The 14,218-nt window shown below is 54.1% G+C and overlaps 1 protein-coding gene and 1 long non-coding RNA gene across 3 annotated transcripts; one reads left to right on the top strand and one right to left on the bottom strand.

Annotated features, from left to right (window-relative positions):
- Positions 1-911: 911 nt before the first annotated feature.
- OSM (oncostatin M) lies at positions 912-5,192 on the bottom strand. Of its 2 annotated transcripts, XM_032309340.1 has the most exons (3): positions 4,699-4,812; positions 2,983-3,116; positions 912-2,453 (listed from the first exon to the last, which is right to left on the bottom strand). In XM_032309340.1, exons 1-3 carry the CDS (start codon positions 4,730-4,732, stop codon positions 1,905-1,907), a joined length of 717 nt encoding a protein of 238 aa, XP_032165231.1. In that variant the 5' UTR covers positions 4,733-4,812; the 3' UTR covers positions 912-1,904. The 2 variants fall into 2 exon arrangements, with proteins under 2 accessions (XP_032165231.1, XP_032165230.1); XM_032309339.1 differs by lacking the exon at positions 2,983-3,116 and having other exon boundaries at positions 4,699-5,192.
- On the top strand, positions 3,761-12,799 carry LOC116571421. The gene is made up of 3 exons (XR_004277880.1): positions 3,761-3,996; positions 9,189-9,541; positions 11,585-12,799. It is a non-coding gene; the product is annotated as an uncharacterized LOC116571421 (long non-coding RNA).
- Positions 12,800-14,218: the final 1,419 nt, after the last annotated feature.

The raw sequence follows: 14,218 nt of genomic DNA, 5'->3' as shown, positions 1-14,218 counted from the left end.
AGCTCTGTGCCCTCAGATACTCAGTGATATTGTTGGCCTAGTTACAGAGGCTAGAGTGTAACAGAAGTTGCTCCCACCCTGCATCTAAAGGACCTGAATTCAGCACACGCCTGCCCTCCCTGTAGTCTCCCTAAGTCTCAGTCTTCTCATCTGCAAAGTGGATTGTATCTATTGTGGAGAGACTTGCATGAGGCTTTCCTCCACCCTTGATGTTAAGTCCTGTTCCATCTTGTCCCAGGAGGTGGGGTGCCCAGGGATGGATCCAGGTCAAGTTCACCCACTTCTATTAGCTCTTCTTTTGTAGCTGCTGCCTTAGCTTTCATCAGCATGTACACAATGTCCTATTGTGCACAATTTTAGGGTTTGCATTTAATCCTCAAGGGTCCACTTTCTTTCACAGATGTTTATACTGTATCCCTATTTACGAAGTGGGAAGGGGGCTTTATATAGTGCTTCAGTATTAAGTCAACACCTGTTCTGTTTCGGGGAATGTTCTTTTCACGCATTAAGAAATTTCAAGATTAAAGAAAAGGCAGGGCTCTGAGCATCAGGAGGGAGCCCGGTTTTCTGGTGGCCTGGTGGAATTCCTACCCCCTGGGGCCCCTCAAGAAGCAGGTCACAGGCCGTGTCTGAGGCAGGATCTGTTAGTATCTTGTCTATTTCATGGAACCCACATCAGCACATGGACTCCCAGCCAGACACGCACAGGGGCCCACAGCTCCAGCCTTCCTCCTTTCCCTCTTGCTCCGAAACCTCGACATCCCTAGCCCCTAGCATCTCAGGGGAGTCACGTTCAGACGGGCTAAATGCTCTGTCTGTGTTTGAGACACCCCACAGTTGAGTCCCTGTCTCTCCAAAAGGCCAGGCTCCCCCAAATCCTTTCCCACCAGACAACAGAGAGACACAAGGGCTTTAGAAAAAGGCAAGTTTTTTAAATATATGTTGACACAATATTAACATTAAATACACATCATAAATAAGCCTTATAAATAGGAAACAGATAAAAACTGATAAAAATCGATAAATTAGTTATATCCCTCCAAAGAATTGTGCCAGCACCTTCTGAGCCTCCCTCGAACCAGTTTCAGCATGAGAAATTTTAAAGATGCACCACCAGGGGGCGCAGCCAGCAGCCGGGACCCAAGACCCGGCCCTTCCAGGCAGTAGGTCTATAGAGAACTCCAGGCCCTGCCCATTTGCAAGGCATTGGATATTTGCTCTATGTCATTGAATCAAGCGGAGAGGGCTTTACACCAACCGCTTGAACCACAAAAAATAAAACTGAGGTCCAGAGAGGTAAAGTGGCCTGCCTGAGGCCACACAGTGAGTTAGGGGTTGAGCTGGGAACTGAGCCCTGTTCTTGGACACCCCCGTCCCCAGATCAGTGCTCCTTCTAAGACACTCTGCATCTGTCACAGCTGCCTAAAGTGAGGTCACCCAGATGTCCAGGTGTCTGGCCTGAGAATGGCAATGAGCCTTCGAAGGCCAGCTCAGGCCCTAACCCTCCCCTTGGAACCATGCTGCCGTGGAAAGGAGGAAGTCTGGGGGCAACGGCTCTGTAAGTCATGAGAGGGAAGGGCCAGCAGCCCTCCGAGAGCAGAGCGGCGGGGGGAGGGGGGGGCAGTCAGTCTGGCCATGAGTCAGCCTGTGTCATCAGACCCCTGAATCAATGGAAAGTTGGCCCCGCGTGGCCTGACCCAGCCACCCCACCAAGACTGACGAATTCAGGGCTGGGGGCTCAATAGCCTGACCCTACCCTCCCATCCCGGAGCCTGACTCCCACCCCTTAAAGTGCACTTCTGGGAGGTGAGGAACAGAGGGGAGCAGGTTTGGAGGCCCTGGGGGGAGATGCCATCCTAGGGAGTACATACGGATCCTTTCTCTGCCGGGGGTGTCCCCTAAGACTACCGGGGCAGCTGCCCCCGGGGAAGGAGTCTCTTATTCCCCCTGGAGAGTGGCACTCTGCGGGCCCCCTTCCACAAGCCACGGCGGGGGCTGTGTCTCCGGCTCCGACTCGGGCTCTCTGCCCACTCTCGAAACACCTGCCCCACAGAGTGCATGAAGCGGTGATAGCCGTGCAGGAACCTGCAGCCTTCGAGCCTGCGCTGGAAGGTGTCTGGGGTGGGGGTGGGCGATGGAGATGTCCCTGGGCCTATCGGAGCGGGCTCAGTCCTCTCCAATGAGCCTGGAAGCAGCTGGGCCATGCAGTGGATATTGTTCTTGAACCCGCGAATGTTCTGCTTTGCTCTATTCACTGTCTCCAGGTCCTGGGCTTTGGGGATGTCTCGCTGCAAGGCCATCAGTCTGTGCAGAACGTGGTCCAGCATGGTGTCGAGAGCCCGCAGGAGTTCCTGCCTGCTGAGCCGCTGCAGGGCCTCTTTGCTGGGGAAGGTCCCTGGGCGCTCCCGGCAGTGCTCCTTCAGTCCATCCTTGTCTAGGCCTTGGCTTTGGATCTGGAGGGAAAAGAGAATCAGGACGTGAGTGCTCAAGCCCCTAACACACACACACACACACACACACACACACAGGTCTGCTCTGATCTGCCTTGAAATGCTGGACCTCATGCACCCCATCCCATTCAATCCTCCCATTGTACAGATCAAGAAACTGAGGCCAGAGAGGGGTGAGGACTCCCCAGTGTCTGCAAGCAGGGACAGAAGGATGCTGGGGGTGGGGGCTGGTTGGGGTGACTATGATGCAGGGAGCGTAACCTGAAGCCTATGGACTCTGTTTTGGTCCCTGCTGCTACACCTGAGGAATGGGACAAGCTTGGAAAGATCTCTCCTCTCCTTGGTGTTTCAGAGTTAGGCCCAGAGAGGTCCAGGGGGCCTTGGAATAACACAGGGACTTGGTTTCCCCACCGGTCCCATCTGGAGTGGGGGTTGTGTGAATGGGAGTTGGGCCTCATCCTCTCCAAGCTCACTCGTGCCCCAGGCCTGCTGTCCTCTGAGACTCAGATGCCACCAGGGGCCAGGCGCTCACATAGGGGTTCAGGAGCATGCTGGTTCGCTGCATGATGTCCGCCTGCTTCTGGAGCTGCCTGAGCAGCTCTTGGTCCTTGTCCAGACAGCTGCCCATGACCGGCGTGCTCAAGAACAGGAGTCCAAGGACCAGACCTGGGGCAGAGAAGGGGGGAAGATGTCACCTGACTTGGGGAAGGAGGTCAGCGGCTTTCAGAGGGGAGGACACCCCCAGGGCCTCAGAGGGCATAGCCCATTGGCTCAGGCTTCGTGCCATTAAGGGTGGGGCTGGGCACTGTGTATGCACCTGCTGGGGCCACCACCACCTCCCTGGCGAGTCACAGCCCAGCATCCCTAACAATGATTCTGCTTCACTAAGCAGGCCCTTAAGAGGAGTTCCCGCACCTGCCAATCTTGCCAGCCTCAGGATCTGACAAGGGCAGCCCAAGCAAGGCTGCTCTCTGCAAGACCTCTGGACCAAGATTCTGGGCTCCCCTGTCACAGACCCTGGCCCTCTGCGCAGTCGGGCTCAGCCTGGGAGCAGCCTGGTGCCTAGAGCTCTGTCTGTACAAGCAAAAGAGGCTGCCTTTCCCACAGAAGGTTCTGTCTGCAAAAGATGTGTGAGATCATCTAGACCATAGCCCCATTCTACTGACAGGAAAATCGAGGCACTGAGGGAGAAGGGCTTGCCCAGTTCACACAAGGCCAGAACTGTTCTCGACCTCATGCACCTTCCTCTTCTCTTCATTAGTGGCCACTTCCGTCAGGCCCACCAGGGATGCTGTGAGCCACACTCTTGGGGGTGGTTGGGCATAGTTACTGCTGGCAACCTCTCCACATCCACCCAACCCCCACCCCCAGGCACCGGCAGCCATGTGGTCGGAAGGGGCCTGTGGCGCAATGGCCCGGAAGGCAGTGACACCATGTTCCGTTCCTAAGAACCGTTCAGCCCCTTGGGGAAGACGCTGCCGGGGACAGCTGGGGGGCTGGCCACCCAGGCACCGAGACCATAGGGCGCTCCTCGCTACCTCCCCAGGTATCTGCAGCCGGGCTTGGACGGGGGGCGGGGAGGAGATCCATGTGAGTGCTGCGTGCATGTGGGACTAGGGTGTCTTCACGGGTGTGTGTCCAGGTCTGCATGAGGCGAGAGGAACAAACTGGCCACACACAAGCGTTGTGCCCAGTCCACCCTGGGGCACCGGACTGCATGTGGGGGCTCCCAAGTCGGTGAGATTGAGGGCTCTGAATGACATCACATGGCTCTGTGTGTGTGTCACCCTGTGGGTGTGGCTAGGCGTGCTGTGTGATTGTGTGGGCTCTGGGGTCCCCGTGCCTAGCGGACTGTGTCTCTCCATCCCAGACCCTGCGGATCAGGGCAACAAGGAAGCCTCACTGCCCCTCCAGACATCACACTGCTTTTCTGCAGATTCTTCCTCTCCCAGCACGTCACTCACCTCCCTCCTGCTTCCCTGGCTTCTCCCTCAATCTATCCCCTTCCCTTATTCTCTTGCTCCCACAGTCACCTCTATATCACCTCCCCTTAAAAGTCTTCCAGGGATTCTCCTTCTTTACCCTGTGAAGATGCTCTGTTCTCAGTGGACCACTTTCTTTGCCTGACCTCCTGGCTCTCTCCCCTTCTCAGCATCCTTCTGGCGCCTGGCCTTCCCAGCCCCTGCACCACGCTGGCACCCATGGGCACAGCAAGCGGGGTGCTGGTGGAGAGGAAGGAAGTACTTACTGGGCAGCGTCCTCCACATAAGCTGTGCCCGCATGCTGGGTGCCCGAGCTCCGGCCGGCGCCTGCTGGGGGTGACACCTCCTGGCTGGGAGCCTTGCGGGCTGGCAGCCACTTTATGCCCGCCAGGGCGATTGGCCAACACCTCGTGAGGTGGGTGGGGAGGGGGGGAGGGCAGGCCTTCTGGGAATATAACCCCAAAAACCAAAGTTTCCACGGGCAGCCAATGGGCGCTGTGTGCGGTGGCATGCCTCCTCCTCCTCCTGTTTTCTTCGAATTGATTCTTCGAGATCAGGCTCTCTCCCAAAGATGATGCAAACTGCAGCCTCAGCCTTCCTGGGGTGAGCAGGGGCGAGGGGGTCCATGCCATCTGTAGGGAGCTGTGCCCAGGATAGAGGGGAGAGTGTGACAACTGGGTCCTTGGAGGGCTGCAGGTCAGGCTTGGCCCAGGAGCCAACAGCCTCACAAGTCACTGTGGTTTGGAGCTGAGAGTAGCGAGACATCTTCCTTCTTGAGTGCCCTTCCCGCCCTCTTGCTGGGACTGTTGGGACATCTGTGAACAGAAACCACCACGCTCTGGGCACAGAGCCAGACCCAGGCTGGCAGATTCGAGATTGTGGTCCTGGCCCCAGGACCACCGGGGCTCTCAGCCATCGCCTTTCTCCCATCATGCACCCCCTCGCAACTAGCCTTCCTTATCCCAGATCCCTTGCCTGCGGCCAGGACCTTTCTTTACAGACGGGGTCTTCTGGGGGGAAATGAGACATAAGAAGTTAGGGTTCAAGCCTGCCAACATGCTGTGTGACCAGAGGCAAGTCACTTAATGTCTCTGGGCCTCAGCAGCCCCACCTATAAAATGAGGATTCGAAAAGCATTTCCTGGGCCAGGCTCGTAGCCCTGCCGCTATCATGGACATAAAAGGCAAAAGTCCTTTGAAGGAAAAAAGAAAGATGAAAGTCTAATTCCAAGTACTCGCTGCTGAGGGCTAGTGTGGGGGGCGGAGGAGATGGGGAAGCTGTGAGCTCAGAGGGGAAGCCAGGGTGGGGGAGTCACCGTGGTGATGGTTGGGGACCAGGTTTCACTTTCTTTGAAAGATAGTGATTTTTGGTTAGTCTTCCGCTACTCGCAGACTTCAGTGGATGTCAGAGTCAAGGCCCTGTGGAGACCATGCCTCTCTAGTCAACCTGCTACTCTGTTAGGATAAACTGAGGCCTGGCCTAGGGCAGACAAGGAGGCTGAGAGGCAGCCCCAGCATATCTCCTTGGCTTGGAAGAGGGTCTTTGGCCTGCACCCTCAGGAGCTCAGTGGGGAGGAGGGCCTCAGGAGCCCGGAGAACCAGGGTAGGACCCCTGGAAGCTGCCAGCTAGGGAAAGCATTGGGCCTTTGGAGCGTGGACAGGGAGACCTGAGGTGGCAGGGGAGAGGGTGGGTCGGGCAGCCATCCTGGCCACCAGGGCTGCTCCCACCTGCTCTATCCTCTGCAGACACGTTCACCATTACTCATTTATTTGTTCAATGAACTTTTATTTGGCCCTACTCTGAGCCAGCCCCTCCCAAGCGCTGAGGATCCCATAGTGGGCAAAACCAGACTCTTCCCCCCTCCACACCCCCATGCCCAGGAGGCTATTCCTCACCTCCTGCCCACTCCCTGGCACCCCAGCATGGCGCTCACCACACCTACCAGCACCGCCCCCAAGGACCAGTTCTGGATTCTCCTCCTGAGAACGTGGCTTCTGCTCAATTCCTCATCTCTGTGCCCACCCCCGCAAGACCGTTTCCTGGGGCCCATGCCAAGCTGGGATCCTTCTTCATTTCGCATCCCTGATCTCATCCAGCAACAGCCCCGGAAGGGAGAGAGCACCAGGGCAGGGATGCTTCGGCTCTCTTGAACAAGGAAACTGAGACACTCAGGGCCCGGCTCCGGGCTGGAGAGCCACAGCTGGCTGGAGTGCTTCTCGGCCGTCTCAGCTACCGAGGACCGCCCTTCGCACTCAGGGTGGTGGGAAGGCACAGGCCTTTGCTTTCCTGTTTCTGCATCACCCTGGATGGGAGCAGTTACGAGGACAGATGTGGTGTTCACAAGGGGGCTCTCAAGTCTGAAAGACCATGCTCTGAGCAGCAAAGCGAGGTGTTGTGTGCAGGCCCCAGGGCAACGGCCACCGACAGCAAGGAGGAGTTAGCTATTGGTCTGCTCGGGCTGCCCTGACAACATAGCACAGACGGGAGGACTGAAACAACAGAAATGGCTGTTAGTGCCATCCCGGAGCTAGCGATCAGTAGGGTCGATGTTATCCTGCAGCCTCTCTCTTGGCTCCTAGATGGCCACCTTCTTGCTGTCTCCTCATGTGGTTGACCCCTAGTCTGTGTGTCTGTCCTAATCTCCTCTTCTTGGAAGGACAGCAGCCATAATGGATGGGCCACGCCCACCACCGTGGCCTCCTTGTGCCTTACCTCTCTGAGGACCCTATCTCCAAATACAGCCACATTCTGAGGTACTATGGGAGTCGGTCTTTAACATAAGAATTTAAGGGATAAAGCACTGCCCAGAACAGCTTGCAAGAGGAGGGCATGGTTGGAGGGCTGCGGGGAGTGCGGACGATGGGGGAGTGCCTGGAGCTTAGTGGGAGGGGACAGTGAGGCAGGAGGACAGGCAGTGCCCCAAGGTGAGGAGACCCGGCTGGCCAACTGAGCAAAGCATGAGGGGAAGATGCGTCAGCATTTCTGGTGAGGTCAGCGCCCAGTGACGTCCCTCTCCCCAGCAGGAAGGGCTTGCAACACGGCCCAGCCAGTATAAATAGGCTCCCCGACCACAGGCCCGGGCTGTCCCCTCTTCCCGGGCCACGTCAGCTGGGTCCTCGTGATTCGGAGGGGGAAAGAGGACTGGCTTGTTTCCTCAGAACTGCTGTTCCCCTGTCTTTCCGGCCCACCCTCTGCCTGTGAGGCTCTACGGCTCTAAGTGCAAGAACAAGACCTGTGGTGGACTGGGTGGGTCAGAATTGGAGGCCACTCATTTGGGAAGAGAGACAGTGACCCGTGACCTGCTAGGGTGGGAGCTAGACACCAAACCAGTTACCAGTTACCAGTCTCCATCTGCTTATGAGCTTATGAGCCTAGTCGCGTCCCCTTTCCGAGCCTCAGTTTCCCCTGTGGACAGCAGGGGCACAATGTAACAGTCAAGAGGCAGACAACCCAAATTTAAAATGGGCAAAGGGAGGCGCAGCTGAGTGGCTCAGTGGGTCAGGCATCCGGCTCTTGGTTTTGGCTCAGGCTGTGATCGTAGAGTGGTGAGCTCGAGCTCCGTGCTCATCAGGAATTCTGCTGGAGGTTCTCTCTCTCTCCTTCTGGCCAGGCATGCTCTCTCTCTCAAATAAATAAATAGATCTTTAAAAAAAAAAAAATACAGGGGCACCTGGGTGGTGCAGTCGGCTAAGCCTCCAATTCTTGGTTTTGGCTCAGGTCATGATCTCAGGGTCCTGAGACCGAACTCCGTGCTCAACCCAGAGTCTGTTTATGTTTCCCCCTTCCTCTCCCTCTGCCCCTCCCCCCTCCCCGCTCGCTCTCTCTCTCTCAAAAATAAATAAATCAATCTCTAGAAACATAATGAAAATAAAAACAAAATAAAAGGGGCAAAGGAGAAACAGACAGCTATTTCTTCAAAACAGGCAAATGCCCAATAAACCCATAAAAAGCTGCTCAACATCGTTAGCCATCAGGAAAATGCTAAATGAATGGGTCTGAGGAAAATGCAAAATGAAAACCACAGTGAGATACCTCTTCATGCCCCCTGGGGTGCCTGTCATCAAAGACAGACAGTAACAAGTGCTGGCGAGGACAGGGAAGAATCAGAACCCTAGGATACGGCTCCTGGGAATTCAAGATGGCACAACCGCTTTGAAGACCAGCAGGGCTTCCAACACGCAAACATAGAGATGCCCCATGCGTGAGAGTTCCACGCCCCCGTATACACCCAAGAGAATTGAAAACACGTGTTCACACAGGAACTTGCACACAAATATTTATAGCAGCCTTTATTCACAATAACCAAGAAATGGAAGCAACCCAAATGCCCATCAACAGAAAACGGATTTTAAAAATTGTGGTCTAACCATACAACAGCATCTTACTGAGCCACAGAAAGGAATGAGGTCCCGATTCGTGATAGACTGTGGATGAACCTCAGAGACAGGACGCCAAGTGAAAGAGACCAGTCACAGAAGACTACACGTTGTACGATTCCATTTGAATGAAATGTCCAGAGGAGATAAATTCATAGAGACAGAAAGCAGAGGAGTGGCCGCTGGGCCCGGAGGGGTCTGAGGACAAGGAGTGATCGCTAATGGGCATGGGGTTTCTTTGCGGGTGATGGAAGTGGTTTTGAGTTCAATTGTGGTGATGGTGGCACTGTCATCTGAAGAGACAAAAACCCAGTGAATTACCCACTTAAAGTGAGGAATTTGGTAATAAATATTTTGTATCTTTATTTTTTAAAATGCAGTGGTGAATACTACTTCAAGAGAACGGGGAACGTAACTCGGTGAATAACACGTGCCAATGCCCGGCCCCTCGCTAGTCCTCCAGAAATACCCGCCAGCCAGCCAGTCACCCGGACAGACAAAGGCGCGCATCTCTTTATGTCATAGGCTGGCTTTGAGGACGATTGGGAAAGAAAATATTACATAAACCCTGGGGTGAGCAAGGATCTACCAGCGCCCTCGCCACCAGGCCAGTGAGGTCATCCTGAGCTGAAGGATTCTTCGGTTGAGAACTGCCAAAGTTCTTCTGGGACCTGGTGTGTCCATAGTGTGGGAAGCCATGTCCCCCATGTGCCCAGTGCCTCCCCCAAATTGGGTAAGTGAGCGCCCTGCCAGAGGCCTGAATACCTACTGAGGGAAATGCAGCAGAGAAGGAACTATCTTCTGTTCGGGAGTCTCTTACTGTTTGCAGTGAAGGGGTAGGGGGGATGTGTACCCCTCTGAGGGGAGATGACCAGGAGATCAGAGTGCTGCCCCTCTACCCTCTCTCCGATTAGCCTAGAACAACTTCCCCCTCACCACCTCTCTGAGACCAAGGTCCTCTCTGTCAGATGAGGGGACAGGAGAGATGAACACAGAGGGCCTAGAACCCTATGGAGCCCCATGGGGTCCCTTAGTGGCTCTAAGCACTGAAATGTCACTGTAAGTAAAAGCAACCTTAACCGTTAAACAAGGACCGGCAAGTCCCATGGAGTCCTGACTTTTCTCGTGATGACAACATACAATGCCTATTTTGAAACTTTACATTCCTGCCACGTATGTCCAGGTGTCCCAGGCATGTGCTGTTTGCCCAGCGGTAATAATCAGAGATGTCTCTGTGTGCTGAGACCAGTTCTGAGCATCTACTCCAGGCTGGCTCTGTGACCCCTCCCAGCCATCCTCACAGAGATGGTTTGTCTCCACCCTATAGATGGGGTAACTGAGGCCCAAGAGACGGGGCAGTTGGTGGGAGGTCACACAGCTAGGAGGGAGCAAAGGCAAGTTTGAGTGTGGGCAGCTGTCCTCGGCCCACATGCTTGGCCAGCATGCCATCCACACTGTGGCTTGCCCAGAGCTCATGCAGCCACATGGTGCAACAAGCTTGAAAACATATGGCTTTGGCAGTGGGAAGATGGAGATCCACTTGGTCAAGGGCCAGCCAGGGAGAAGTTTGGTGTTTCTACAGGTCTGGAAAGAAAATGCCAGTTTAACTGGCAGAAATGCAGGAAAGAGATGCTACAAGTTCCATGTGGAGGGAACGTCATGAGCTGCCCACCAAGCAAGATTGTCTCGGTCTAGTTTATTCATTTGTTTTTAAGATTTTGTTTATTTGAGAGAGAGTGAGAGAGATCACAGAGGGAGAGGGAAAAGCAGATTCCCCGCTGAGCAAGGAGCCCGATGTGGGGCTCGATCCAAGGACCCTGGAATCATGACCTGAGCTGAAGGCGGACACTTAACGACTGAGCCACCCAGGCGCCCCAGTCTAGCTGAGAGAGGAGCAGGTGTGGCTGAAGTCTAACGGACAGGGAGGGAGGAAGTGGGGCCACCCACAAAATGGCTTTACTGCCATTACAGCCCCTCTGGGGGGCTTATAGAACACAGCCTGGTGCCACCCTCTTGCTTAAAACACTCCCCTGGCTTCACATTGACGTTCAGTAAGGCCAAGGCCATTACTACAGCCACCAGGCCCTCCCCACCTCCCCAGCCTCACCCACACCTCTCTAAGCCATCACGTTCTCTCACCTTCCTCAGTCCCTCAGGGGAGCAGAGCTCTCACCCCATGGCCTTTGCATATACTGTTCCCACTGCCTGAATCTCCTCCTACTGAATGAACTGTCACCCAGACCAAGCTTCACCTCTTCAGGGAAGCCCTCCTGGAACCTTTCCCACCCCAGGCTGGTCCCTACCCATCCCCCTCAAATTCCATGGCTCCTCATGGCCTCTCCAGAGCACAGCATAGGCCATATAATTTAGTAGGTGCTCAATAAATCCTTAGTGACTGGATGAACGCCCAGCCATACAGATGTGGGCATCTGTAGAAGCCCCAGGAAAGGTCAGCCATGGCTTCCAGGCTGCAGGACCCAGATGTGTGCCTCCCACATCCAGTGCACTTGCAGCTAGGCCTCAGGAAGTGCAGGTCCACCTCACTGCTGGGTAGGAACAGGATCTCTTGGAGCCTTTCTCGTGCCTTCTCTTGGTCACCTTTCCTCAAGGAAATCAGAATTATATCACTCACAATACACCAAAGCACATGATCTCTCTCTCTCTCTCTCTCTCTTTTTTTTTTTTTTAGGAAGCCTTGATTTTTAAAGACGCTGACTTTTTCCTTTATGATATTTTTAAAAAGTGAATTCAAAATATATTCCTTCACCCACTGCAGATTTCAACACTTCCCTGGAAAACAAGCTGAAAAAGAAAAACATAAGGCATTTCTCCTACTTCCTTTAAAGAATTCACTTCAGAATGAATTCCATAAGCAGCACCTGACAGCCTGATAGAAAGAGACCAGTCTTCACTGGAGGGGCTAATCCTGCCTTTTGCCAAGACAGATGAAGGATGGTGGCTTTTTAGGCCCTTTTTCAACCTGTATTTAAGTAATTAATTATATGTGTCAGGCACCAGGCTATGCATGGGGTGTAAATCAGCAAGACTAGGCTTCCAGGTAAGTGAATTTGTTGTGAATGCCTTTTTATATCCAGGTCTTGAAGGGTGAATAAACATCCAGCATGTGATCTGGAAACCCACCATTTGTCAGCCTACTCATTTCTTACTCTAGGCTTAGGAGGGAGCGCCCAACACAGCCTGATCCTGGTGGTACCCTGGAGTCTAGCACTGCACCTGCATCCCAAGCAGAACCAGTCAGAATCCTTCCCCAAGACTGACGTCAGACTCAGGAGACAGGCCTCCCTTACATGGCCAAGCCTTTGGAGCTGGGACGTCACAGGTCTAGCGCTGTGAAAAGCCACTTTCCCCAGCTCCATGGGGTGGGGTGCGGTCTGATAAAGTGGGTGAGAATATGGCCGGTCTAGCTGGAGAGGCCAAGCAACTTCCCTGAACCCTGGTCTCTGCCTGAAGCCAGGACCAGCCCCACACTTGTCCCAGCTACACAGGACAATGATGTCAGTCTATTTTCTGCTAGTTGAGCTGGTTTCCTGGCACTTGCACGGGGAGTCCTTTGTCCTGCATGTCCTGTATGAGGATGAAAGCAGGAGGGGTGGAGGAGATGGAGAGAGGAAGTGGGATGGGCTTGGAGACTTCTCTTGCTGCCAACTGCTGCAAAAGCTCAAAAACTCTGCTCAACAGAGAGAGCAACTGGAGAAAGATGGAGGGGACCAGCCAGGATCCCCAAGGGGCTGTCCGCAAATGATAGCCCTGGTCCCAAGGGGAAGTCCAGGACACAGAGGTGGGACTCATTGGCAGGGATGCCTGGAGGAAATGACCTGGGACAGGTGTTGTGGAAGACCTGTCTTCTTCCCCTTCTTATTCTTGGAGAGCTGCCAAGGAAACTCTGGGTGTTTATCTTGATAAGAAAAAAAGAAACAGGGGCACCTGGGTGGCTCAGTCAGTTAAGTGTCTGCCTTTGGCTCAGGTAATGATCTCAGGGTCCTGGGATTGAGCACCACATCAGGCTTCGCTGCTCAGTGGGAGTCTGCTTCTCTCTCTGCCCCTCCCCACTTCATGCTCTCTCTCTCTCTCTCCCAAATAAACAAAATCTTTAAAAAAAAAAAAAAAAAAGAAAGAAAGAAAGAAAGAAAAAGAAAAGAAAATACATCCTGCAGCTCCAAGGGGAGAAAAGGCCATCAAAGCTTGCTCTGTCCAAAGGCCAACTGGTGGACATTCAATGGCTGATGGACAGTGGTCAGCTGGGGCCGGGTCACCTTGTCCACAGAACACGCATGTAAGGAAGGAAGAGAAGCGGGAGATGGCAGAAAACACAAATGTTGGGCGCCCCCACATTAATAGCCCGAGGTGGGAACCCAAATATCCACCAACAGATCATGAATTGTTAAAAAGTGGTATGTCCACTTATTCAGCCAGAAAAAGGAATTGGCAATACCGATAAAACACGCACCGCAAAAACACCAGGCTGAGTCAAACAAGCTAGAGGCCCAGAGTCACATATTATCTAATTCTGCCTACGTGAAATGTCCAGAACAGGGAAATCCACAGAGATAGGATGCAGATTGGCTGTGGCGGGGGGCTGGTCGGAAGGGGAATGAGGAGGGACTAGCGACTGAGTGTGGGGTTTCCTTTCGGGTTGACGAAAATGTTACAGGTGGTGGTTGCGCAACATTGTGAATATGCTAAATGCCACTGACCTCACCACCTGAAAATGGTCAATTATGTATTATGTGACTTTCACCTCAATTTAAATTTTTTTTTTTTTTTAAAGGCAGAGCTTAAAAACAGGGCAACTCCAGGAAAGCCAAGGGGCAGGAGAGAGTCAGAGACTTCCCACAGCCCCTCCTGTTACTGCTTAGTTAGGACCTGTCCCAGAGCTCTTGCTAGTCGACTTAGAGAAGGCTCATCTCAAGTTCAAAGGCCGGGGCAGGCCCTTCAGGACAGCCTGAAGGCCCGGCAGCCGCCCCACACAGAAGCTCCCAGCAGCAGGGGAGAACAAGTCAAGGGCAAGGCACAACGGCAGAGCGGGCAGAACAGTGGAAGAGCTGCTGCTGCTGGGAGGTCTCAAAGGCAGACCTCCTGAGCAAGGGTCTGCCCAAGGCTAGTGATCGGGAAGGGAGGGGACGCACCAAGATTTCTTGCGCAGCCAGATGACAGGGACCAGCAGGAAGCCCGGGGAAGCACAGGTGAGGACAACTGAAGGCTGAATCAGGACCCAGGGAAGTGTGGAGGGCCCGGCTGTGGAGGACAGAGGAGTAGGAAGCTCAAGCTCATAGTGGGCGGGCGGGGGTGGGGGGCGCTGGTGTTGATTTCTCTGTGTCCCCGTGGGGGGTCCAGATGGAGGGGCAGAAAGTCAGGCCAGGCTTGCTTCAGGCTGCAGACAGAGGACGAG

The sequence above is a fragment of the Mustela erminea genome, chromosome 13 (genome assembly GCF_009829155.1).
Source record: "Mustela erminea isolate mMusErm1 chromosome 13, mMusErm1.Pri, whole genome shotgun sequence".
Classification (NCBI taxonomy): domain Eukaryota; kingdom Metazoa; phylum Chordata; class Mammalia; order Carnivora; family Mustelidae; genus Mustela; species Mustela erminea.
Note: the sequence above shows the minus strand (reverse complement) of the source record. Positions and strands in the feature narration are given on the sequence as shown.